General features: G+C 41.9%; 2 protein-coding genes across 7 annotated transcripts; both read right to left on the reverse strand.

The window, feature by feature from the left end:
- Positions 1-119: 119 nt before the first annotated feature.
- Positions 120-4,374, reverse strand: LOC110491757 (zinc finger and SCAN domain-containing protein 21). Of its 2 annotated transcripts, none has more exons than XM_021565452.2 (3): positions 3,662-4,374; positions 1,596-1,811; positions 120-1,473 (listed from the first exon to the last, which is right to left on the reverse strand). In XM_021565452.2, the coding sequence occupies exons 2-3, from the start codon at positions 1,783-1,785 to the stop codon at positions 530-532; spliced, it is 1,134 nt and encodes a 377-aa protein (XP_021421127.2). In that variant the 5' UTR covers positions 1,786-1,811; positions 3,662-4,374; the 3' UTR covers positions 120-529. The 2 variants fall into 2 exon arrangements, with proteins under 2 accessions (XP_021421127.2, XP_021421126.2); XM_021565451.2 differs by having other exon boundaries at positions 1,596-1,786; positions 3,662-4,372.
- Positions 4,375-12,004: 7,630 nt separating this feature from the next.
- LOC110491756 (zinc finger protein 135) lies at positions 12,005-25,958 on the reverse strand. Of its 5 annotated transcripts, none has more exons than XM_036946635.1 (4): positions 25,733-25,958; positions 24,509-24,718; positions 14,178-16,263; positions 12,005-13,831 (listed from the first exon to the last, which is right to left on the reverse strand). In XM_036946635.1, exons 3-4 carry the CDS (start codon positions 14,365-14,367, stop codon positions 12,906-12,908), a joined length of 1,116 nt encoding a protein of 371 aa, XP_036802530.1. In that variant the 5' UTR covers positions 14,368-16,263; positions 24,509-24,718; positions 25,733-25,958; the 3' UTR covers positions 12,005-12,905. The 5 variants fall into 5 exon arrangements, with proteins under 5 accessions (XP_036802530.1, XP_036802529.1, XP_021421122.2 ...); XM_036946634.1 differs by having other exon boundaries at positions 12,005-13,858; positions 25,733-25,955; XM_021565447.2 differs by lacking the exon at positions 12,005-13,831 and having other exon boundaries at positions 14,849-16,263; positions 24,509-24,715; positions 25,733-25,949.
- Positions 25,959-27,295: the final 1,337 nt, after the last annotated feature.

The raw sequence follows: 27,295 nt of genomic DNA on the forward strand, positions 1-27,295 counted from the left end.
CATGCCTTATAGGCACTACAGGACCGGGGTTGCCTACTCCTCTGCATTAGAGGTTGCAAGCCTGTTCAATTAATTATATTTCTTTGTTCTGACAAGTAGAAAGAGAGTCCTGACCCAAGTCCTGTTTGCTCACTTCTCTCTTTAATCATCATGAACACAATGTTGTAATGCTCAATTTGTCACACAACATCCAAGTCTTTCCTGTATGTGTACAGAGGAGATACATGTTTCAGTGTACAAAACATTTTTGTTGCTTACACCGCACTCTCTTATTCAAAAGCCAGTGATAAAGAGGTTTGCCTATTGAATAATGAACACTCCAGTGGATCAAAGGTATGCCATCCACTAATGGTCAAAATACATGTTACCCATTGACTAAATCGATAACCTGAATAATACAGCCAATCCACCCATGAGTATGACCCAGTCACTTTACTTTTTCAGCACTGCAGATCTCATGTTAATTTCAGTACCACGCACTGCATGTGCATTTATATAGTTTTTTCTAAAAAAAAATTGCTTTGAACGCCTAGTTTGACTGTTGATCTCTCCATGCCTGCTGCAGGTGTAAGGTCTCTCCGATGTGGATCTTCTGATGCCTCTTTAGGTTCTCCCCACGGCTGAAGCTCTTGCCGCACTGGCCGCAATAGTATGGCTTCTCCCCTGTGTGGACTCTTTTGTGCTTTTTGAGGTCCCCGGCCTGACTGAAACACCGGCCGCACTGAAGGCAGCAGTAGGGTTTCTCGCCCGTGTGACAGCGCTGGTGGATACGCAGGTTCCCCACCCGGCTGAACGTCTTGCCGCACACAAAGCAGCTGTGCGGCTCATCCCTCCTGAAGTGTTGCCTATGGTGTTTCCTCCCGTCCCTGCTGTTTTTCCCAAACCCAAACCTCCTCCCGACGCTGTTGTGACTCGAGTGGACGAATACGAGTTCGTTATATGGTCCAGTGCTCACATGAGACTTGTGAGCATTCGTTGTTGGGTCGTAGCGTGTGGAATTGCAGCTTAAATCAACACAATCAAACGTCTCCGGGAGAGTCAAAGGTTCGGGTGCTGAGCACTCGGTGGTCTCGGGTTCCGTCTTGATAACAGTCAGATTGATGCCAAGCTGGGTGTTTCCCTGTGAAGTGCTATTCAAGTCTGAGTGCGAGTCATTTTTCACACCCTGAGGCACGTGGACCGAAACGGCTTCATCTGATTGCCGTGCCACCTCCTCGTGATGCCCGGGTAAGGTTAAGGTAAAGTTACACTCTGTCTCATAGTGTGCTGTTTGATCCAGCTCCAGTGCATTGTACTCCTCCTCCTCCTGCCTTAGTCTCACAGTCTGTTCGAAAGTGAGCGCTGGTTTCTCATCTACCTGTGTGGGCTCTGGGCTGTCCTGCCTCAGACTAGGGCTCCAACCCTGCTCTGACGGTTTCTCGATGGCCGCTCTTCCACGGCCACCAGTCGCAGGAAATGTTGCAAGTTGAGCAGCTGCAAAACAAAACAGTGAAAGGGTGAACTTGAGCAAGCGGCAGAAAATGGCATCTTATCGATTTGATTATGTTGGCCAGCCAGCCACCCACCACCACCACTGAGACACTATCCTGACTCACCTGTGTTCTCTCTCTTCATCTTGCCCTGCATTTCCTGCAGTCTTCTCCTCAGACTCTCATTCTCTCTTTGAGTTCTGGCTGTTTTCTCCTGGTATTCTGACACAGTCTCTTTCACCACCTCCAGAACCTCATGCACTGCCACCGTCAGCAGCTTCGCCACACGGGCATTCAGACGCTCAATTTTGGACATCCTGAAAGGAACATAAACAGAGGAGTCTGCTGGTCAGGACCAAAAACCATTGCATTACTTTCATGATAAGCAAACAGTGCAGTGTCAATTCACCTGCCACTAGATATTGATAGGAGGGATTGACTGTTATTAAATGACATATTGAGCAGCTTACCCAATTCGAACAGAATGCTCAACCAATGAGAATGCTCATTGGTTGGTCACCCTCTTTGGTTGTACCTCTGTAGTGTTGCACAGTATACTGAAACTTCGATACTAGAACATGGAAAAACGGTTCGGTACTAGAATTTGTTACTTTCTGTACTTCTGTCAAATGTGTCTCACGTCGTATAATGATTGAGAGGATGAAGTCTATCAGCGCAGCCGATGTCCCCTTCTGCAGTGAGCGCACCGTTCATGCCTCTTACCTGCTCCATTTACTCATTGCTAGCTCCCCACTCATGCTGCACAGAAGTTACCACACTTGAATAATGCAACACGGCATGTAGAAATGTTGAAACTGTTCACAAAACAATGTCCATACAGACTAGAATCCTAATACAATGCAAGATGATACCGGTAGCTTCCAGTTGTTGCTAGCTTACAGCTGAAGCTAACATCAAACAATTCACAACCCTAGCACTTTGTGATATAATGCAAATCATTATGCAAAATATGCTGATTTCAAAGCTGTGTCACCAAAAACGTTATTAATTCACTTAATCGTCTTTGCATCACATCCAAAGATACTTTCCCACCTTCTGTAACGTCTCCCTCAGACTATATGGACATTTTTTTTCTCTTTTTTCTCTCCACCCTTATTCAACCAGGTAGACCAGGTGAGAACAAGTTCTTATTTACAATTGCGACCTGGCCAAGATAAAGCAATGCAGTGCGACACAGACAACAGAGTTGCACATGGAATAAACAAACGTACAGTCAATAACACAATAGAAGAAAAAAAATCTATATACAGTGTGTGCAAATGAGGTAAGATTAGGGAGGTAAGCAATAAATAGGCCATAGTGGCAAAGTAATTACAATTTAGCAATTAAACACGAGTGATAGATGTGCAGTAGATTAATGTGCAAGTAGAGATACTGGGGTGCAAAGGAGCAAAAATATTAATAAATAACAATATGGGGATGAGGTAGATGGATGGGCTATTTACAGATGGCCTATATGCCTTGTCATGAATGACTTCATTAATGGATTTTATAAAATAAGAGATTGTAAATGTTGATCAGTACAATAAAATAAGTCCTAATTGGGAGGAAAACAGATTGTCATCTGTAGCCACATTAAATCATTTTAAAGTATTTTCTTAAAACTGCACTGTTGGTTATGGGCTTGTAAGTAAGCATTTCACTGTAAGGTCTACACTTGTATTCGGCACATGTGACAAATACAATTGGATTTGAATAGTGAAAACAACCACAATAACTCAATGTATGCACTTACTCATTGAATATGCTTACACCTGTATTGTGAATAGGCCGCCTAGGCCATCTTGATTTACCATGTTTACCAATAGAGATTTACCATTCAAATAAATGATTACCATTATGTAGTTACATTGGTAAAAACAGTCCAATTAATGATGATTGTACAATTTATTAATTGATGCATACATGGCTGCCTATGAAAAATGTTGACATCAAATTTAAAATGTAATGATATTGAACTATTGAAGATATCCGACGATAAAACAGAGCAGTAACGTTAGCGGAGTTATCCGTCTGGATCAAGTGCCATGGTATCGAGTTACTAAACCTGGTATCGAAAGAAATTCTGGTATCGTGACAACACACTCTAGTGTTGGAAACCCAGCCAGTGAATGGGATACACTTTGTGTATGACACTCAATTTTACACAAAAAAAGTCAAACAATAGATACCTCTCTTTGTTGACCCTTATCCGCCGACTAGGTGTCCAAAACAACAGACAAGTTTGTATGGGGAATGGGCTAGCCAGCTAACGCGTTAGTTAGCACAGTACACCACAGTGGCCAGAAAAAAAAACGTGTCCAACCTTTGGCTTACAACTTTTTAAAGTAATGTTGATAAAATGTACATTGTAAACGAAATAATCCTCGTATGAATACAGGTTAACTAATTGAACTAAGGTTCATGTTTTGGTAGAAAAAAAAACACGCAGCAGCCTCTAAGTGTGACGCCCGCTGTGAAGCAGGCAGGAATAAAGAAGTACTTCCAGGTCACGGATATTCTTCGATGAGGTTGAAAAGCGGTTGTCATCCAAAAAAGGTTGCATTACCACCACCTACTAGACTGGAGTACAACTCCCTTAAACTTTTTTTTCTTTCTTTTAAAAAAAATAATAAAATAAACAAATTCTCTACACTTACTAAAAACCCACTCCATTATTTAAATCTATTTAGTCCTACCTCAGGCCAACAGCCTGAAAGGATGGGACACTACCACTCAATACACCCTGTAACTCTTCTGACATCACATTTCGCACACCCAAATACCTCTCTGCAGCGGTCACCACCATTTTTCTGTAACTGACGTTCCATCCCTGCAGTACAGTTAATAACCATTGCTATAAATGAAAAAAATCCAATCTTACTGAAACATAACTTTTTTTGGCCTATCCCTCTGTACTGGTTCAGCTCTACTACTCACACCACTCCTCTCAGGATCCCTCCCCTTGACCCATCTTCCTCTTCTTTCTTCACTGGCTCAGCATATGACAACTTCTGCACTACTCTAACCCTGGAAACCTCAACCTGCCTCTCTCGCACCGGACATTTCTGATCCACAGCCACATGAGCACCCCTGCAATTAACATATACCATTACTTTCCCCAATGCTACACATTCTTTTGTATCATGCCCTTCTGCACACTTCTCACACCTAGGAAACTCCCTCCTACAGACTGCTGCCACAATGCCCATGAGCTTAACACCTGTAACAACATAATGTATTAGGCACAAAAGCTTGTACGGGATAACTTATATATCCTAACATCACTTTGTCGGGCAAAGACTCAACATCAAAACTCAAAAGGACAGACAATGACTCTTCTGTTTCACCACTCACACCACCCTGTCTGCGTCACACCAAATAACGAGCATCACAAATCCAGGTCACAGATTTTCTTCTTCTTTAAATTTGTATTGGTGGATCGCAACTAACTGAAAGGTGCATACACCACCACCTACTGTACAGGAGTGTGAGGATGATCACAGACTCCCAATTTATCTGTTGCGTCTATTGTTCTGGAAAGTGAATTCATTACACTTTGTGACACAAAAAGGGAAGGGAAGAAGAATTCCCCTACCATCTAACCTTACAACCAATAAAACCTCACCACAATTCCACTACCTGACCCTATCTGATCCAACACCAGGCCGGCATTCTGGGAGGACGAGACATTATCGTTCAACACACTTTGTAACTCCTCTGCAGTAAAATATCATACACCCAAGTACTTCTCTGCTGCTGCCACAACAACATATATTTTATGTTATTTACATTCCATTTCTGTGTTACAGTTGATAACCATGGCTATGAACGCTAAGAAGCCAACCATACTGAAGCACATGTTATTCCGATCATTCCCAGACCGGAAATGTCACGTGCGCGAGCATAGCAAAATAAGTTTTGTGCACTGCCCTATGGGAGTCCCAATCACAGCCGGTTGTGTTACAGCCTAGATTCGAACCAGGGTGTCTGTGACACCTCTAGCACTGAGATGCAGTGCCTTAGACTGCTACGCCACTCGGGAGCCCAACCATATAGGAGTTCCTTTTGTCCAGGTGGGAAAGGGCAGTGTGGAGTGCAATTGAGATTCTGTCATCTGTGGATCTGTTCAGGCGGTATGCGAATTGGAGTGGGTCTAGGGTTTCCGGGATGTTGTTTATGTGAGCCATGACCAGCCTTTCAAAGCACTTCATGGCTACTGCTACGGGGCGGTAGTCATTTAGGCAGGTTACCTTCACATTCTTGAGCACAAGGACTATGGTGGTCTGCTTGAAACAGGTAGGTATTACAGACTCGGTCAGATAAATGTTGAAAATGTCAGTGAAGACACTTGCCAGTTGGTCCGCGCATGCTTTGAGTACATGGTAATCCGCCTGGCCCAGCGGCCTTGTGAATTTTGACCTGTTTAAAGGTCTTGCTCACATTGGCTACGGAGAGTGTGATCACACAGTAATCTGGAACCGCTGGTGCTCTCATGTATGCTTCAGTGTTGCTTGCCTCGAAGCGAGCATTAAAGGCATTTAGCCCATCTGGTAGGCTTGCGTTACTGGGCAGCTCACGGCTGGGTTTCCCTTTGTAGTCCGTAATAGTTTGCAAGCCCTGCCACATCCGACAAGCGTCAGAGCCGGTGTAGTAGGATTCAACCTTAGTCCTGTATTCACGCTTGCCTGTTTGATGATTCTTCTGAGGGCATAGCAGAATTTATTATAAGTGTCCGGGTTAGTGTCGCGCTCCTTGAAAGCGACAGCTCTAGCCTTTAGCTCGGTGTGGATGTTGCCTGTAATCCATGACTTCTGGTTTGGATCTGTACGTACAGTCACTTTGGGGACTTGAGGAAGCTGGTGACTGAGGTGGTATACTCCACAATGCCATTGGATGAATCCTGGAACACACTTGTTTTCTCAATCTAAGTAATATAGATGTATATATGAGCATACAGTATATTTCCATTCACAAGGATACACTGTGTAGTAATGAACATTTTAAGCAAAAACAATGCGCCAGAGTTGCAGGAGCTAGAATGCTTTTTAGACCGCCACTACCATGCCCCGTTGGACATGAAACATGTCAAAGGCAGCAACTGCGCTTGCTCCGTCATATGCCCTCCGCGCAAAAAGTAACAACCGAGGCCTTCTTCATCCAAAACCACTGGCGAAGGAGTCTTTCAGCACGGAGGCTATGGACGTGTCAGGGACTGCTGGAGTCTATCAACAAAAAGCTGACGAAACTGGAGATGCTAGAGACAATCCAACAGAGCATTTCAGAACTGACACCTAGTTTGGAGTTCAGCCAAAAGGAAAAAAGACAAACTGAAGAAGGAGAACAAATCTTTGAAAGGTACTGTACATAACATTTAGAATGCAGTTGAGACAATTCATTGGGAGAATAGAACACTGAAGGAGTCACTGCTTGATGTACAATCTCAAGGAATGTTTCGTGGATTCCTGAGATAGACAATATCTAACCAGATGATAATGTGAAGGAATTTATTTATTTATGACTGAAAAGCTGAAACTGCCCTCCAATGTCGTGGAGAAAATCACCTTCTCCAGGGTGCATAGAATGGGGAAACCCTTCAGAGCCATACCTCACGCAATTATTGTGCTCTTTAAACATTTCAAACAGAAGGGAATGGTCAAAACCAGGGGCAGAGAATTAAAAGGTACCAACTATGGGATGAATGACCACTTTCCCCATGACATAAACCAGAGACGCAATGTACTCTATCCTGTCATGTGAGAACACAGGGGGCCGGAGTGACAGAGTTGCAATGGTTGTGGATAAACTGCACATACCGTTGAAGTCAGAAGTTTATATAGACCTTAGCCAAATACTCAGTTTTTCACAATTCCTGACATTTAATACTAGTAAAAATTCCCTGTTTAGGTCAGTTAGGATCACCACTTTATTTTAAGAATGTGAAATGTAAGATTAATAGTAGAGAGAATGATTATTTCAGCTTTTATTTATTTAATCACTTTCCTAGTGGATCAGAAGTTTACATACACTCAATTAGTATTTGGTAGCATTGCCTTTTAATTGTTTAATTTGGGTCAAACGTTTCAGGTAGCCTTCCACAAGCTTCCCACAATAAGTTGGGTGAATTTTGGCCCATTCCTCCTGACAGAGCTGGTGTAACTGAGTCAGGTTTGTAGGCCTCCTTGCTCGCACACACTTTTTCAGTTCTGCCCACAAATTTTCTATAGGATTGAGGTCAGGGCTTTGTGATGGCCACTCCAATACCTTGACTTTGTTGTCCTTAAGCCATTTTGCCACAACTTTGGAAGTAAGCTTGGGGTCATTGTCCATTTGGAAGACCCATTTGCGACCAAGCTTTAACTTCCTGACTGATGTCTTGAGATGTTGCTTCAATATATCCACATAATTTTCCGCCCTCATGATGCCATCTATTTTGTGAAGTGCACCAGTCCCTCCTGCAGCAAAGCACCCCCACAACATGATGCTGCCACCACCTTACATCCGGTTAAAACTAACCTTACTAAAAAAAAAAAAAGAATCTGGGAGTAATTTGTATATCACTGGTTAGAGGATGACTTGTAGAAGACAGCCAGCTACAGTTTGGATTGTTGCATTTTGTTTCAAGTGGGTCGCCAACGTGGAAAGGTAAACACAACAAACACTATTTTGTTAATCACTCATATCGATATCAATTTGAAATTAGTAGAGCGGGGGCAAACGTTTGAGGTGTATGCACTGTTTAAACAAACACTATTCAAAGGCCACAATGAATCTGAGAATCATTTACATGGTTAGAAGATAGTAATCTAAATTCTAGAACAGGGGTTTTAAACTAATTCCAAGGAGGGCCGAGTGTCTGCGGTTTTAGTTTTTTCCTTTCAATTAAGACCAAGACAACCAGGTGAGAGGAGTTCCTTACTAATTTGTTCTTTACTAACCCACAGACTCTCGGGCTTAGGTGGAATGAGCTTGACACGTGTTCTAGAATGTTGGATGGAAGTTTTGGAAGGCTGCCAAAACAGGGAAGGAAACAAATCAGTTGCTTTGTTATTTAATTTCAACAAATCACGACCCGCCATAGGATATCAACAGTGATAAGGATTGGTTGTTATTTGAGTGATAGTTTAACTCTCAAATCCATGAATTGGTATGAGGCCAGCGTCTTTTATACAGGGAGCTTTCAAATTTTCCACGCCATTTGGCCACCAGTCCATACCATAAAATCAACAGTGCAAAACCAATGATATTGCTCTGTTTTGAGCAATCGATTTTGGGTCATTGTGTTGACTATAAATGTGTATACTAACATCACTAATGAGGTAAAAAGGATGTACAATTACCCTCATTCAATGTGGTCAAAATGTGATGTTGTTTAATGTAGTAAAACATTCTGTCCAAGTACAGGAAATTAGAGTAACAGGGTTGGTTATGTTTCCACTTGACACTGCAGAAATATGTATTAGATGTTTATGTATTCCCATTGGTTGGTTGAATTTACATATTAATATTATGACATTGGTCATGCTTGCAGATAGGGGGGAGATCGCAAACTTAAATTCTTCCCAGTCTGATATTGACGTTCAAGCGGTAGGTCATGTTCTGAAATACTGTATTCTATTTTTCATATTTACAATGAGTGCGAGTTCACTATGTACATGTCCTGATATACACTACTGTTGAAAAGTTTGGGGTCACTTAGAAATGTCCTTTTCTTTCCATGAAAACAATAATGATTTTTAATTGAAATAATAATTGTGTCCTTCAAACTTTGCTTTTGTCAAAGAATCCTCCATTTGCAGCAATTACAGCCTTGCAGACCTTTGGCATTCTAGTTGTCAATTTGTTAAGGTAATCTGAAGAGATTTCACCCCATGATTCCTGAAGCACCTCCCACAAATTGAATTGGCTTGATGGGCACTTACGAACCATACGGTCAAGCTGCTCCCACAACAGCTCAATAGGGTTGAGATCCGGTGACTGTGCCGGCCACTCCATTAGACAGAACACCAGCTGACTGCTTCTTCCCTAAATAGTTATTGCAGTTTGGAGCTGTGCTTTGGGCCATTGTCCTGTTATAGGAGGAAATTGGCTCCAATTAAGCGCCGTCCACAGGGTATGGCATGACGTTGCAAAATGGAGTGATAGCCTTCCTTCTTCAAGATCCCTCTTACCCTGTACAAATCTACCACTTTACCACCACCAAAGCACCAGCAGACCATCATATTGCCTCCACCATGCTTGACAGATGGTGTCAAGCATTCCTCCAGCATCTTTTATTTTTTTCTGCGTCTCACAAATGTTCTCTATGATCCGAACACCTCAAACTTATATGTCTGTCCATAACACTTTTTTCCAATCTTCCTCTGTCCAGTGTCTGTGTTCTTTTGCCTTTCTTTTGCATTTCTAAGTGACCACAAACTTTTGAACAGTACCTGTTAGATATTTGATGCATCCTGGGATGTGTTTTGTATGTTATTGCTGTAAGAGCGAGTTAGCTAGCATGCTCTAATTGTAATGGTCACATTAGCTCCCAGTTATTCCCATGTTAAAACAGACAAATCACGAACCTACAGCCATCAACATACTGTTGTCCTGTATATCTATTGTGCTTCCTTGTGTCTATCGTCAGGTACTTACATTTATTGTACTTTTATTTTTGTCATTGTTATAAATAAACATTTACATTTAGGCAGATAGCGTTCATACACTGAACATTCAAAACATTAAGAACACCTGCTCTTTCCATGACAGACTAACCAGGTGAAAGCTACGCTAACAATGTTTACATTCAGCTTTTTGATACCTTCTAATCCGTGAGCATGTAAGCCCTTCACACTCATACTCGTATATATGGGTTGAAAATGGCACATTTGGACACTAATAAACACCTAAATTGGAACGTAGTGTACAGCAACATGCTATACATGGCAATTCACAGCATTGTGTATTTTGACTGACAAGACATTCTGAACTTGAGCACCGCACCAACAAGAAGTTGCCCCCATCCCTCCCAATAACTTGAGCACCGCACCAACAAGAAGTTGCCCCCATCATTCCCGATTACTTGAGCACCGCACCAACAAGAAGTTGCCCCCATCCCTCCCGATAACTTGAGCACCGCACCAACAAGAAGTTGCCCCCATCCCTCCCGATAATTGGGCAACTTCTGCAATGTTGTTGTTGTCTGTTATGTCATCATACACTGGGTTATTCTGAACACAATGAGCCTGTTCGTTCATGGGGAAGAACATTTGCTGTGGCACACGCACCTGAATGTACTCGTGACTCCTTTCTATGTGAACCAAAATTACAATATATTTATCTGAATTGCCTTGTGAAAGCCTAACACTGTCAGATCATATAGGTAAAAGAAATGTACCTAGTTGAAGACTTCTTTGAGTCATAAAAGTGCATTGAAATTGATTAGGAACTGTAGACACTTGAGAGGTGTGTGGTCACTTGGAGACCAGTTAGTCCTTTCACCCTTGTCACTTTTGTCTTCCACAATTTTCCAGTAATAGTCTTGTTACTGAATGTATCCAGAGTAGTTTCTGATTTCATTATCAACAAATGCGGCGAAAAGTACAGTAAATATAAAATACACATTTAAAATCAATGAAATGTTTGGATTAAGACTTGTGCCTGGTGAACTGTTGTGTACTCACCTTTGGTCTAATAATATCCCCATTAACTCCAAAATCATGGTTATGCATCTGCTTTTCATATTTCTTCTGTAACAAACATGTACATTTAGCCCTATCCATGTAGACCATTTCCCACATGTGAAGGGTTTGCATGAATTAAGATGGGTTTCAATGCATTCTTACTTTAGCTGCTTCAATGATAACTATTTTTAAACTAAGCATTTGAAGGTATTGTTTTTTTTACATTATTTGTAACCTTTATTTAACTAGGCAAGTAAGTTAAGAACAAATTCTTATTTTCAATGACAGCCGAGTGGGTTAACTGCCTTGTTCAGAGGCAGAACAACAGGTTTTTACCTTGTCAGCTCGGGGATTCGATCTTGCAACCTTTTGGTTACTAGTCCAACACTCAAACCACTAGGCTACCTGCCACCCCATCTTTTCTTGGAAGATATCTCAATTATATAAGCCTATCTCACTATGTAAACTTTTTCCACTATTAATAATAATACTTTCAGCCAGCTGAGCAAGTGCACAAAGTTTCTACTAAAACGTCCTTTTCTAGGTGACATACGCTGTGTCCAATCAATCAATGTCTGTGTGTTTGGCTGTGGGATCACCTAAGCCAGTGGAGGCAAAGCTCTACAAAACTTAATTGTACAAAGCCTATTATTTGGTAGGGAATACTATTATCTACTATGTAGATCAGTGATTCTACACCTCACGTTGCTCAAGCTGATCCACTCGGATGAATTAGGGTTATTTTAAGGGGAGAATCAATTAAACAAACCACAGGACATTATGCTTACAGGGTAAGGAAACCAATATGTGATTTTGTCATTTGGGTGAACTATCCAATGAGCCTGTAAGTATCAAATGCTGTCACACATCAACCAATTATACATTTATTTGAACAGCTTATCTATGAAACACATGCTGCATACACACTGTCAGTCCATATAGCGTGTATTGATCCATGCTTGATTATGTCAATTAAGATAACTTACATTGTAATGATCTTACAAACACTTCCATGAGTTGACTATTGGGAATGCAGTTAGTGCAGTCACAGTCACGTTGTTGGCTCTACAGGCCAGTTGCTGGTTTGATCCCAGTGTAACCGATGTGAAATGGCTAGCTAGTTATCGGTGCACGCTAGTAGACGTCACCCGCTCTGAGACTTTGAAGTAGAGGTTTCCCTTACTCTGCAAAAGCCTGGCGCTTTTATGGAGTGACCGGTAACAATGCTTTGTGGGTGACAGTTTGTTGTGTGTTCATAGGGTCCCTGGTTCAAGTAAGGAGAGGGACGGAAGCAACACTGTTACATGAATGCTGTTGACCGGGATCACACAGTTGGGCTTTGTCCAGAGGTCAAAGTAGGTTGAGTGCAGCCAATGTAAAATTTGGCTAGCTAGTTAGCGGCGCGCACCAGTAGAGTTCAAATCGGTGAAATCACCTGCTCTGAGACCTTGAAGTAGTTGTTTCCCATGCTTTGCAAGGTCTGCAGCTTTTGTGGAGCAATAGTTAATGATACTTTGGAGACAGTTGTTGTTTTCAGAGGGTCCCTGGTTCGAGCATGGAGAGGGTCAGACAACGCTGTTACACAAACTAGCTCCAATTTCACTCTCAAAAAGTGTGGTCTACATTATACCTTGTGACCATGTAGTAAGTGGCACACTATGCTTCAGGGGTGCAGCACAAAATCACCCCAACATCCATACAAACAGGCCAAAGTTCAACAAATGCACTTCACTTTCGATTCAAGGACAATTAAATCTGAAAGTCTGAAACTTTATTCAACACTAAGATGCCTGACAACGTGAATTCTCTGATGCTTCTTAAGGTGACTGGACTGACTGAAAGTCTTGCCGCACTGTTGGCAGCCATACGGTCTTTCCCCAGTGTGAACCCTCTTGTGTTTCTGCAGGTTCCCAGCGTGACTGAAGCGTCTCCCACAGTGCAGGCAGCAGTAGGGTTTCTCCCCTGTGTGACAGCGCTGGTGGATTCGAAGATTCCCGATCCGGCTGAACGTCTTCCCGCACAGGATGCAGCTGTGGCTCTCCTCACGCCTAAGCAGAGGCCTATTTTGTCGCCTGGCGTCCTGGACCAACTCTGGGTGACATGTGAAGGGAAACGTGTCCACAAAGGTGTTTAGACCTTCTGCATTGATGTAGTGCACTACACCGTGCATTTCCGGGTTGTTCTGCATGGGTTCCGGGGCACTGTGATTATGTGTTGCGCTACTATTCGAGTCTTCGCACTCAAAAAATGGGTTCTGGTCTGGGGTCTCTTGGGGGGCAGAGGAATATTCCAAGTGCTCAGGTTCAGTTTTGATTTCACCTGAGAACAGACCTGGGTGAGGAGGAGAGCTGGGATGGCTTAAGGGTAACATGTTGGAGGACATATGTCCAGTGTGCATGGAGTCTAGGTCGGCGTCACACAGAGAATGAGGCATGTATACAGTCAGGGCTGCCTCTGTCACCTGTGACAACCTCTCGGGAGGCGCTCCGCTACGCTCAGCTAACGTTAGTGTGACATTACACTCAGTCTCGGAGTCCTCCAAGGGGTCTAGCTCCAGTGAGTTGTTGTACTCGATCTCCAGTCTCCTCCACGGTTTCTGGGTGAGCAATGGTTTGTCCTCGTACTGTGTAGACTCTGGGTCCTGCGGCCAGGGGCTGCCCTCGCTTCCCTCCTCCTGCTCGGTTTTACCTGAAATGGCTGTGGGAGCAGGGGCAGACTGTTGAGCTGCCAATGACAAAGATGGTATCAGAAAACCACACCAAACACCAGAGGGTAACAATTGTTGATTGTATTAATTTGATCAGGCATATCACAACAGCGTTTCTCATCTGTCCCCACAGATGAATAACTAAAGGACTATCTAAACATCAGAATTTACCTAGTTTCTGCTACATGTGCTTTTGAGGAAAACTACCCCCAACAACTTGATAGCAGTCTCATCTGAGCAACCCAACATAATAGACTCAGAGCAGAAACAGTCAGGCCCTCCTCATTTTTACAGTCAACTAGGTCTATTACTTCAACAACAAGCATTGAATCTCACCTGTGTTCTCTCTCTTCATCTTTTCCTGAAGTTCCTGTAGTCTCCTCCTCAGACTCAAGTTCTCTCTCTGAGTTCTGGCTGTTTTCTCCTGGTACTCAGACACAGTCTCTTTCACCACCTCCAGAACCTCATGCACCGCCACCGTCAGCAGCTTCGCCACACGAGCGTTCAGACGCTCAATTTTCGACATGATTTACAAATTAGGTTACAGGACTACAAAGTGCAGTAAATGACTGTGAGACCGTCCAAGTTTCATGTAAAAAGGCAGGGCAGGGCTTACTTTGAAGCCATCGATGACCGTCCAATGGTAGCTGTTGTAAGCTAACTAGCTGCTAAGGTTACAGATCTTAACACGCAGAGGCTCTGACATGCTAACGTTAGCTTCCGACTACATCAATGCCTGTTTTGGCTCCGATGTTTTCTTCTTCGTCGTCGTCTGAGCGATCAACATGCAAGTTCAACATAAAATGTCTCACCTGTGTCCATTTCTGGATAACGGATGAACTGTTTTGTTGTAGCACAGGGCTCGTCACTTCCGCAAGTCACGTAAAGGGGCGGTTGCCAGAACGGACGCGCCCTCAAATTCGTGTTTCACTTTGACGGTGATTTTCATTATATGTAGTCCCAACAGTGGAATATTTTATTAACACATACATGTAATAGTACGTACATTTTGGTTTGGAGAAAAATATTTGTTTATTCAAAATGACAAGAATTACACATTCTAATCAAATTTAGAGGTTTACTAGTCGTAAATATCAAATAGGAAGATTCCCAGACCCACACCACCATTGTCAGGAATAATACAGTAATTTGTGGTCTTGCGCATTATTTCTATCAGTGAGATTTGGTGCTGAAAATGTCAATACCAGCTTTTCACAATATTGTCCACATCAGAAAACTGTCAAGTCAAACACAAAGTAAGCAATTCTCTCCTGTTAGATATTATCCTTTCACTTTCCAGAACATTTCCCCCATACACTTAATCTGACCAACTCTAAATTAACGGAATGCCATAGTTCTCAGTCAAAGATCCCTTATGTTCTCATACATTATGGCACTGATCCTAGGTGAGTGAGCTGGTGCTTCTTGAAATTACTAGAATGACTGAAGCGTTTCCCACACTGGGTACAGCCATACGGTCGCTCTCCAGTGTGGTACCTTTGGTGTATTTTTAGGTAGCCTGACTGACTGAAACGCTTTCCGCACACAGAACAACAGTATGGCTTCTCACCAGTGTGGACCCTCTTGTGTTTTTTAAAATCACCAGCGTGACTGAAGCACCGGCCACACAGAGGACAGCAGTAGCGCTTCTCACTACCGAGATGTCGCTGGAGTATTCTCAACCCTCCTGCTCCACCAAAAGATTTCCTAAACGGGAGGGAATTGTGCTGTTCCTCAAATCTGTCCAATGCCGATTCAGCATTGTTTCCCAATGCAAATGATTCCCCTGAGCAATTTTGGTTAGGCTGGAAGTACACAAGTTCATAAGACCCTGAGTTAGGTTGAAGAGGCTCTCGATTGAGTTGGGTCTGGGGTAAAATGTGGCTTGAGCCTGCACAGTCATAAAAATGCTTTGGTGTTGAATATGTGACATACTCTTCCACTTCGGGTTCTGGTTTGATCTCCTCAAAAGTCAGCAGTGGTTGAGAGGCCTGAGGGGAATCGTTTGGGAAAAGTGAGTTTGAAACGGTGTGAGTGGAGTTCATATGACTCAATAGTGTTTCTGACAGCGCAGTATCAGCCACCAGAGTGTGGTGTTCCTTTACATGTGTATCATGTCCTATCTCAGATTTAAGATCCAACTCTCTGCTCTGTGTGGTCGTTTCTGGTCGTTCCTCGGCCAGCAAGCTCCTTGGGCCACACGGTGAGTGGAACGACCTGCTCTTCTTTTTCAAACTGATAGGAGGAAAGCCAAATGTTTGGACTCCAAAGGGTTTTTCGCTGGTAAGCCCATCATGTGGCTCTGGAGAGAGAATCTCTGTCAACTCCTCTTCAGACGGGAAGAGTTCAGTGTCCTCCCCCAGGGAAAGTTCCTGCTTACAATTCTGCAGCTCAAGTTGGACAGTCACAGTCTGCACAGCACCTGTGAACATGAACAAGATGCATATTGGCTTATAGCAAGGTAATAGGCAATTGACTGGGGGAGGGTAGCTGATGGTGGTCATAAGCAATACCATTTTATTTGTCCATTGTGAAATGTAAATGTGTCTTTCTGTATTTAGTTTGTTCTCAATCTCCTGGAGACCAAACAAGAGGCTAGCCCCTGGAGCTTGTTAGGGTTGGGTCATTCCATGTCATTTCAGCAAGAGATTGTGTAACTGGCCTGCACAAAATACCCCATAATGTCAAAGTGTAATTATGTTTTTAGACATTTTTACAAATTCATAAAAAATGAAAAGCTGAAATCGAGTCAATAAGTATTCAACCCCTTTGTTATGGCAAGCCTAAATACATTCAGGAATATAACATTTGCTGAACAAGTAACTTAAGTTGCTTGGACTCACTGTGTGCAATAATAGTGTTTAACATGATTTTTGAAAGACTACCTCATCTCTGTACCCAAACACATACAGATAATTGTAAGGTCCCTTAGTCAAGCAGTGCATTTCAAACACAGATTCAACCACAAAGAGCTGGGAGGTTTTCCAATGCCTCACAAAGAAAGGCACCTATTGGTAGATGGGAAGAAAAAAAAAAGTAGACATTGAATATCCCTTTGAACATGGTGAAGTTATTAATTACACTTTGGGATGGGCGTATCAACACACCCAGTCACTACAAAGACACAGGCGTCCTTCATAATTCAGATGCCGGAGAGGAATGAAACCACTCAGGGATTTCACCATGAGGCCAAAGGTGATTTTAAAACAGTTACAGAGATTAATGGCTGTGATGGGAGAAAACTGAGGATGGATCAACAACATTGCAGTCACTCCACAATAATAACCTAAATGACAGAGTGAAAAGAAGGAAGCCTGTTCAGATTTTTTTTTATATTCCAAAACATGCATCCTGTTTGCAATAAGGCACTAAAGTAGTACTACAAAAAAAAAAGTGTGCAACAAAATATCCAGAATACAAAAAGTGTTATGTTAGGTGCAAATCCAACACAAAACATCACAGAGTACCACTCTTCATATTTTCAAGCATGGTGGTGGCTAAATCATGTTATTGGTATGCTTGTCATCAGCAAAGACTATGGAGTTTTTTTTAGGATAAAAATAAACTGAATAAAGCTAAGCACAGGCAAAATCCTAGAGGAAAACCTGGTTCAGTCTGCTTTCAAATTCACATTTCAGCAGGGCAATAACCTAAAACACAAGGCCAAATATACACTGGAGTTGCTTAACAAGACGACATTGAATATTCCTGAGTGGCCTTGTTAATTTTTTCAAATAATAATGTGCAAATATTGTACAATCCAGGTGTGCAAAGCTCTTAGACTTACACAAAGACATAATCACCTTTGGCAGCTCTACTTTGGCAGATTACAGCTCTAACATGTATTGACTTAGGGGTGTGAACACTTAACTAAATGAAATATTTCTGTATTTAATTTGGAAATAAATGTACAAACATTTTCTGAAAACATGTTTTCACTTTGTCATTATAGGGTATTGTGTGTAGATGGGTGAGAGAGAAAAAAAGCATTTCATCCATTTTGAATTCAGGCTGTAACACAATGACTAGGTATCCCCCTTTCCCCAATGTGTAATAAGTCAAGGAGTGTGTGAATTCTTTCTGAAGGCACTGTAAAAAGTCAATAAATATAGTACCTGACGTCCTATTTGGACCCAACTTTCTTCTAACAATGAGTAAGACATGAGGAATGCAAAGAAATGGTCAAAAGCCACCCACGGTCACACCACACCAATCCCACCCCCAAAACGAGTCTACAGTATCAGTTCTCTACGGCTGACAAATAGTAAAGAACTGCAGCTCGGAGTATTGTTTCTTCATTCTATGTAATGTATTCTCAGTGAATTTGGTCCTCCCCCCCAATTCAGATAAATTAGTAATTGAAATTGTTAGGCTTATGTCCCATTCTACATCCTGATATTACCAGGTTCTAACCACTAGATAGTGCTGTTTCTGCTATTATGTGATTTTTATTAAATGGATAGTTCACCCAAATTACATATTGGTTTTATAACAGTATGACAGCAACCCTTGCTTTGGTTGTTTACCTGGCCACCATTTCAAATGCTAACTTTTTAGCATTTGTAGCACAAATCCAATGCAAGTAAATGGTACCTACAGTTGAAGTCGGAAGTTTACATTAACCTTAGCCAAATACATTTAAACTCAGTTTTTCACAAATCCTGACATTTAATCCTAGTAAAAAGTCCCTGCCTTAGGTCAGTTAGGACCACCACCTTATTTTAAGAATGTGAAATGTCAGAATAATAGTAGAGAGAATTATTTATTTCAGCTTTAATTATTTCATCACATTCCCAGTGGGTCAGAAGTTTACATACACTCAATTAGTATTTGGTAGCATTGCCTTTAAATTGTTTAACTTGGGTCAAATGTTTCAGGTAGCCTTCCACAAGCTTCCCATAATAAGTTGGGTGAATTCTGTCCCATTCCTCCCGACAGAGCTGGTATAACTGAGTCAGGTTTGTAGGCCTCCTTGCTCACACACGCTTTATCAGTTCTGCCCACACATTTTCTAAAGGATTGAGATCAGGGCTTTGTGATGGCCACTCCAATACCTTGACTTTGTTGTCCTTAAGCCATTTTGCAACATCTTTTGAGGTATGCTTGGGGTCATTGTCCATTTGGAAGACCCATTTGCGACCAAGCTTTAACTTCCTGACTGATGTCTTGAGATGTTGCTTCAATGTATCCACATAATTTTCCATCCTGTGAAGTGCACCAGTCCCTCCTGCAGCAAAGCACCCCCAAAACATGATGCTGCCACCCCCGTACTTCACGGTTGGGATGGAGTTATTCGGCTTGCAAGCCTCCCCCTTTTTCCTCCAAACATAACAATGGTCATTTTGGCCAAACAGTTCAATTTTTGTTACATCAGACCAGAGAGTACGATAAGAAAAAAGGTACAATCTTTGTCACCATGCGCAGTTGCAAACCGGAGTCTGGCTTTTTTTAATGGTGGTTTTGGAGCAGTGGCTTCTTCCTTGCTGAGCGGCCTTTCAGGTTATGTCGATAAAGAACTTGTTTTACTGTGGATATAGATACTTTTGTACCCGTTTCCTACAGCATCTTCACAAGGTCTTTTGCTGTTGTTCTGGGATTGATTTGGTCCCATGGTGTTTATACTTGTGTACTATTGTTTGTACAGATGAATGTGGTACCTTCAGGCATTTGGAAATTGCTCCCAAGGATGAGCCAGACTTGTGGAGATCTACAATTGCTTTTCTGTAGTCTTGGCTGATTTCTTTTGATTTTCCCATGATGTCAAGCAAAGAGGCACTGCGTTTGAAGGTAGGCCTTGAAATACATCCACAGGTACACCTCTAATTGACTCAAATGATGTCAAATAGCCAATCAGAAGCTTCTAAAGCCATGACATAATTTTCTGGAATTTTCCAAGCCGTTTAAAAGGCACAGTCAACTTAGTGCATGTAAACTTCTGACCTACGGGAATTGTGATACAGTGAATTATAAGTAAAATAATCTGTAAACAATTGTTGGAAAAATTACTTGTGTCATGCACAAAGTAGATGTCCTAACCGACTTGCCAAAACTATAGTTTGTTAACAATAACATTTGTGGAGTGGTTGAAAAACGAGTTTCAATATCTCCAACATAAGCATATGTAAACTTTCGACTTCAACTGTATATTCGCATTTTCATACTTCATATCCACATTTTTTATTTATCCGTTATTTTACCAGGTAAGTTGACCGAGAACACATTCTCATTTGCAGCAACGACCTGGGGAATAGTTACAGGGGAGAGGAGGGGGATGAATGAGCCAATTGTAAACTGGGGATTATTAGGTGACCGTGATGGCCAGATTGGGAATTTAGCCAGGACACCGGGGTTAACACCCCTACTCTTACGACAAGTGCCATGGGATCTTTAATGACCACAGAGAGTCAGGACACCCGTTTAACGTCCCATCCGAAAGACAGCACCCTACACAGGGCAATCACTGCCCTGGGGCATTGGGATATTTTTTAGACCAGAGGAAAGAGTGCCTCCTACTGGCCCTCCAACACCACTTCCAGCAGCATCTGGTCTCCCATCCAGGGACTGAGCTTCAGAAGCAAGCCAGAAGTGGTATGCAGGGTGGTATCTATAACTATCTATAGTATCTATAACTAACATCATTGAGTTACACAATCAAATTGTAGACACTTTTTTAGGATGATTAAGGTGTTAAGAGTAAACATGATAATATTAGGTACCATTGACTTGCATTAGATGTGCTAAAAAGTTAGCATTTGAGACAGTTGACAACAAAACCAAAGCATGATTTCTGTCATACATTGTCCATATACTGCTTACAGGTTAAGGAAACAAACATCATTTTGAAATTTGGTGGAACTGTCCCTTTAACATTGAGGGAGGTGTCACGGCTATCACCTACAGTGCCTTGCGAAAGTATTCGGCCCCCTTGAACTTTGCGACCTTTTGCCACATTTCAGGCTTCAAACATAAAGATATAAAACTGTATTTTTTTGTGAAGAATCAACAACAAGTGGGACACAATCATGAAGTGGAACGACATTTATTGGATATTTCAAACTTTTTTAACAAATCAAAAACTGAAAAATTGGGCGTGCAAAATTATTCAGCCCCTTTACTTTCAGTGCAGCAAACTCTCTCCAGAAGTTCAGTGAGGATCTCTGAATGATCCAATGTGGACCTAAATGACTAATGATGATAAATACAATCCACCTGTGTGTAATCAAGTCTCCGTATAAATGCACCTGCACTGTGATAGTCTCAGAGGTCCGTCAAAAGCGCAGAGAGCATCATGAAGAACAAGGAACACACCAGGCAGGTCCGAGATACTGTTGTGAAGAAGTTTAAAGCCGGATTTGGATACAAAAAGATTTCCCAAGCTTTAAACATCCCAAGGAGCACTGTGCAAGCGATAATATTGAAATGGAAGGAGTATCAGACCACTGCAAATCTACCAAGACCTGGCCGTCCCTCTAAACTTTCAGCTCATACAAGGAGAAGACTGATCAGAGATGCAGCCAAGAGGCCCATGATCACTCTGGATGAACTGCAGAGATCTACAGCTGAGGTGGGAGACTCTGTCCATAGGACAACAATCAGTCGTATATTGCACAAATCTGGCCTTTATGGAAGAGTGGCAAGAAGAAAGCCATTTCTTAAAGATATCCATAAAAAGTGTCGTTTAAAGTTTGCCACAAGCCACCTGGGAGACACACCAAACATGTGGAAGAAGGTGCTCTGGTCAGATGAAACCAAAATTGAACTTTTTGGCAACAATGCAAAACGTTATGTTTGGCATAAAAGCAACACAGCTGAACACACCATCCCCACTGTCAAACATGGTGGTGGCAGCATCATGATTTGGGCCTGCTTTTCTTCAGCAGGGACAGGGAAGATGGTTAAAATTGATGGGAAGATGGATGGAGCCAAATACAGGACCATTCTGGAAGAAAACCTGATGGAGTCTGCAAAAGACCTGAGACTGGGACGGAGATTTGTCTTCCAACAAGACAATGATCCAAAACATAAAGCAAAATCTACAATGGAATGGTTCAAAAATAAACATATCCAGGTGTTAGAATGGCCAAGTCAAAGTCCAGACCTGAATCCAATCGAGAATCTGTGGAAAGAACTGAAAACTGCTGTTCACAAATGCTCTCCATCCAACCTCACTGAGCTCGAGCTGTTTTGCAAGGAGGAATGGGAAAAAAATTCAGTCTCTCGATGTGCAAAACTGATAGAGACATACCCCAAGCGACTTACAGCTGTAATCGCAGCAAAAGGTGGCGCTACAAAGTATTAACTTAAGGGGGCTGAATAATTTTGCACACCCAATTTTTCAGTTTTTGATTTGTTAAAAAAGTTTGAAATATCCAATAAATGTCGTTCCACTTCATGATTGTGTCCCACTTGTTGTTGATTCTTCACAAAAAAATACAGTTTTATATCTTTATGTTTGAAGCCTGAAATGTGGCAAAAGGTCGCAAAGTTCAAGGGGGCCGAATTCTTTTGCAAGGCACTGTAATAGCACCTAGTGGTTAGAACCTTGTAATATCAGGATGTAGGACGGGACATAAACCTAACAACTTCATACTACGTCAGACAGAGAGAACTGATACAATATACTAGTTCTTGGGGTGGGGTGTTGAGTTACCATGGGTGACTTGACAATTTTGGGGATTTCTTACTCACTGTAAAATAAAAAATAATGTCAAAATCAGATGCAAGGTACTATATTATATTATTGAATATTATATGAATTAGAGGTCGACTGATTAATCGGAACGGCTGATTAATTGGGGCCGATTTCAAGTTTTCATAACAATCGGACAACGATTTGGCCGATGTTTTTTTTTTTTTTTTTTACACCTTTATTTAACTACGCAAGTCAGTTAAGAACACATTCTTATTTTCAATGACGGCCTAGGAACGGTGGGTTAACTGCCTTGTTCAGGGGCAGAACGACTGATTTTTACCTTGTCAGCTCGGGGATTCAATCTTGCAACCTTACAGTTAACTAGTTCAACGCTCTAACCACCTGATTACATTGCACTCCACAAGGAGCCTGCCTGTTACGCGAATGCAGTAAGCCAAGGTAAGTTGCTACCTAGCATTAAACTTACCTTATAAAAAACAATCAATCGTAATCACTAGTTAACTACACATGGTTGATGATATTACTAGTTTATCTAGTATGTCCTGCGTTGCATATAATCGATGTGGTGCGTATTCGTGAAAAAGGACTATCGTTGCTCCAATGTGTACCTAACTATAAACATCAATGCCTTTCTTAAAATCAATACACAGAAGTATATATTTTTAAACCTGCATATTTAGCTAAAAGAAATCCAGGTTAGCAGGCATTATTAACCAGGTGAAATTGTGTCACTTCTCTTGCGTTCATTGCACGCAGAGTCAGTGTATATGCAACCGTTTGGTCTGCCTAATTTGCCAGAATTTTACGTAATTATGACATAACATTGAAGGTTGTGCAATGTACAGGAATATTTAGACTTATGGATGTCACCCGTTAGATAAAATACGGAACGATTCCGTATTTCACTGAAAGAATGAACGTCTTGTTATTAATGACCTAAGGCTCGTACTTCTGTGTGTTATTATGTTATAACTAAGTCTATGATTTGATAGAGCAGTCTGACTGAGCAGTGGTAGGCACCAGCAGGCTCGTAAGTGTTTTGCCAGCTGCTCTTCGCAATGCTTCAAGCATTGCACTGTTTATGACCTCAAGCCTATCATCTCCCGAGATTAGGCTGGTGTAACCGATGTGAAATGGCTAGCTAGTTAGCGGGGTGCACGCTAATAGCGTTTCAAACATCACTCGCTCTGAGACTTGGAGTGGTTGTTCCCCTTGCTCTGCATGGGTAACGCTGCTTCGAGTGTGGCTGTTGTCGATGTGTTCCTGGTTTGAGCCCAGGTAGGAGCAAGGAGAGGGACGGAAGCTATACTGTTACACTGGCAATACTAAAGTGCCTATAAGAACATCCAATAGTCAAAGGTTAATGAAATACAAACGGTAGAGAGAGAAATAGTCCTATAATTCCTATAATAACTACAACCTAACACTTCCTACCTGGGAATATTGAAGACTCATATTAAAAGGAACCACCAGCTTTCATATGTTCTCATGCTCTGAGCAAGGAACTTAAATGTTAGCTTTCTTACATGGCACATATTGCACTTTTACTTTCTTCTCCAACACTTTGTTTTTGCATTATTTAAACCAAATTGAACATGTTTCATTATTTATTTGAGGCTAAATTTATTTTATTGATGTATTATATTAAGTTAAAATACGTGTTCATTCAGTATTGTTGTATTTGTCATTACAAATAAAGAATTAATTGGTATCGGCTTTGTTTGGCCCTCCAATAATCGGTATCGGCACTGAAAAATCATAATCAGTCGACCTCTAATATGAATCCTATACATTTAAATGGACAATTTGGGTGCCATCAATTTGCTTAATTTCTAAGAAGCTCAAAAGTACATTTAAACAAAATAATGTTGCAGGAATGCTAATATTATCTGTTTAACAACAGAAACAATTTCATAATCTGAGATGGTGGGTGTCAAAATCCTCTTGTGCTTTGAGGTGGAAGACCTAGTTTAGAGTACAATGCGCAAGGGAACATCGCCTAGCACTCACTCACCTGTGTTCTCTCTCTTCATCTTATCCTGGAGTTCCTGCAGAATTTTCCTCAGACTCTCATTCTCTCTTTGAGTTCTGGCCGTGTTCTCCTGATACTCTGACACCGTCTCTTTAACCACCTGCAGAACCTCATGCACCGCCACCGTCAGCAGTTTCGCCACACGGGCGTTCAGACGCTCAATTTTAGACATCTTTCGAAGGCTTCCATCTGCTTAATAGATGAGGTGCAAAACTCTTAAAAATCAGCACTAGAAATACAGTTAAAACGTGGTGTAAAATGTATCACATGAATGAAACAATGCAACTGCTACATATGTTCTGTTCAAGCAACAATGTTGCCATAAATGGAGTGCAAGACTTCCAAGGCAGTGGCTAGGTTTTCATCCAAATGGCGACAGATTTTCATGCGAATATTCTAGACAATATGCCAATTTTCCCACCAAATGGATGTATTGCGGATTTTTTTTTATCAGTGCGCGATGACGTATTACACACAACATTTACACTTACATTTTCATGTACCGAATAATAACCGAATAATAATCTAAAGTTCAATGTGTTTCAATCGCATTTTCAACTCTACCGATAGTTTTGTCACAATAGCAAATGTGCCTACTCTGGTCTTGGCACCTGCGCTCTATAGCCAGCAGCTCGCAGATACATTGCGGGTAGGCTGTGGGGGTTGTCTATTCTACATGATGAGATTATTATGGATAAGAGCGATAATATTTGGATTTGTCAAGCATCGAACATCATGTCCCTAGACTAATACCCTCGATATTTATTGGAAAGCAGCATCAAGCTCAACACCGTGCACTTTCACCACCATGTGAAGTTAATCGTAACTTATTTCATATGTATCTTAATAAACTGTATGGTTTCCCGAGTCGTACTAGTGGGATGACCACACACCATATCATCGCGTGCCTCCAAATGTACGTCGATTTGATGGTTATATCAACATTTGCGCATAAAGGCGTTTCCACCGCCATTTCCATCATAATGACTTTTACCGACACAAAAAGATACAATGTCAAAAAAACAAAATATCTGTCGGCATTTATAACATTACACCAAAACTTCCACAGCTGCGCCGATTTTTTTTTATCTATGGGACTTTCCTTGCATAAAAACTGTGGATGGAAACGTGGTTAATGACATATATTTACATTACATTTTCACGACGGATAACGTAGAAGGATAAATACTACTAATGGAACCTTACCCATCTGACTTCTCCTCTCACTCCTTAGAGCATGGAATCCGCCTGAAATACAAGTTAATCACAAACCGACTTTTGTGCTAGGGTGTCCGACAGATTCTTGATTCGATATCTCTAGACGGGGACATTTAACAACAGATTAGAGAAAAATTGGACATAAACAACATTTGTCAGATCATCGTCTCGTCAGAACCACAAATGAAATACTTCCGGGTCATAGAATTTCAAAAAAGTTCAAAATAAAAGTCCCTTTCGACATATTCAAATCAAAATTTATTTCTCAAACGCACCGAATACAACAGGTATAGATAGACCTGACAGTGAAATGCTTACTTTACAAGCCCTTAACCAACAATGCAGTTTTAAGACAAAGTGAAAAATAACAAATAATTAAATGAAACAATGCAGCAGTAAAATAACAGTAGCGAAGCTATTTACAGGGGGTACCGGCACAGAGTCAATGTGTGGGGGCACAGGTTAGTCGAGGTAATTGAGGTAACATGTACATGTAGGTAGAGTTAGTGACTACAGTAAGTGACTACAGTATGCATAGATAATAAACAGAGAGTAGCAGCAGAGTAAAGGGGGGGGGGGGGACAATGCAAATAGTATGGGTAGCCATCTGATTAGATGTTCAGGAGACTTATGGCTTGTGGGTAGAAACTGTTAAGCCTCTTGGACCTAGACTTGGTGCTCCGGTACCGCTTGTCGTGCGGTAGCAGATAGAACAGTCCATGACTAGGGTGGCGGGGGTCTTTGACAATTTTTAGGGCCCTCCTCTGACACCACCTGGTATAGAGGTCCTGGATGACAGGAAGCTTGGCCCCAGTGATGTACTGGGCCGTACGCACTACCCTCTGTAGTGCCTTGTGGTTGGAGGCCGAGTAATTGCCAAACCAGGCAGTGATGCAAAGAGTTAGGATGCTCTCGATGGTGCAGCTATTGAATCTTTTGAGGATCTGAGAACCCATGCCCATTTTCAGTCTCCTGCACTCTTCATGACTGTCTTGGTGTGTTTGGACCATGATAGTTTGTTGGTGATGTAGACACCCAGGAACTTAATGCTCTCAACCTGCTCCCCTACAGCCTTGTCGATGAGAATGGTGCTCAGTCCTCCTTTTCTTGTAGTCCACAATCATCTCCTTTGTCTTGATCACGTTGAGGGAGAGGTTATTGTCCTGGCACCACACGGCCAGGTCTCTGACCTCCTCCCTATAGGCTGTCTCATTGTTGTCAGTGATCAGGCCTACCACTGTTGTGTCATCTGCAAACTTAATGATGGTGTTGGAGTCGTGCCTGGCCATGCAGTCATGAGTGCACAGGGAGTACAGGAGGGGACAGGGCACGCACCCGGGGGGCCCCCGTGTTAAGGATCAGCATGGCGGATGTATTGTTACCTACCCTTACCACCTGGGGGCGGCCCATCAGGAAGTCCAGGATCCAGTTGCAGAGGGAGGTGTTTAGTCCCAGGGTCCTTAGCTTTGTGATGAGTTTTGAGGGCACTATGGTGTTGAACGCTGAGTGGTAGCATTCTCACTTAGGTGTTCCTTTTGTCCAGGTGGGAAA

The sequence above is a fragment of the Oncorhynchus mykiss genome, chromosome 16, assembly GCF_013265735.2.
Source record: "Oncorhynchus mykiss isolate Arlee chromosome 16, USDA_OmykA_1.1, whole genome shotgun sequence".
In the NCBI taxonomy this organism is placed as follows: domain Eukaryota; kingdom Metazoa; phylum Chordata; class Actinopteri; order Salmoniformes; family Salmonidae; genus Oncorhynchus; species Oncorhynchus mykiss.

Bases quoted from the DNA above. Each gene is read 5' to 3' on its own strand.
- LOC110491757 (XM_021565452.2), bottom strand. From the start codon at position 1,785: ATGTCCAAAATTGAGCGTCTGAATGCCCGTGTGGCGAAGCTGCTGACG. The intron at 1,474-1,595 runs GTGAGTCAGGAT...TTTGTTTTGCAG, and splicing joins GATGAAGAGAGAGAACACAG to CTGCTCAACTTGCAACATTT.
- LOC110491756 (XM_021565446.2), bottom strand. The intron at 16,264-24,508 runs GTGAGTGAGTGC...TCATGTTCACAG, and splicing joins GATGAAGAGAGAGAACACAG to GTGCTGTGCAGACTGTGACT.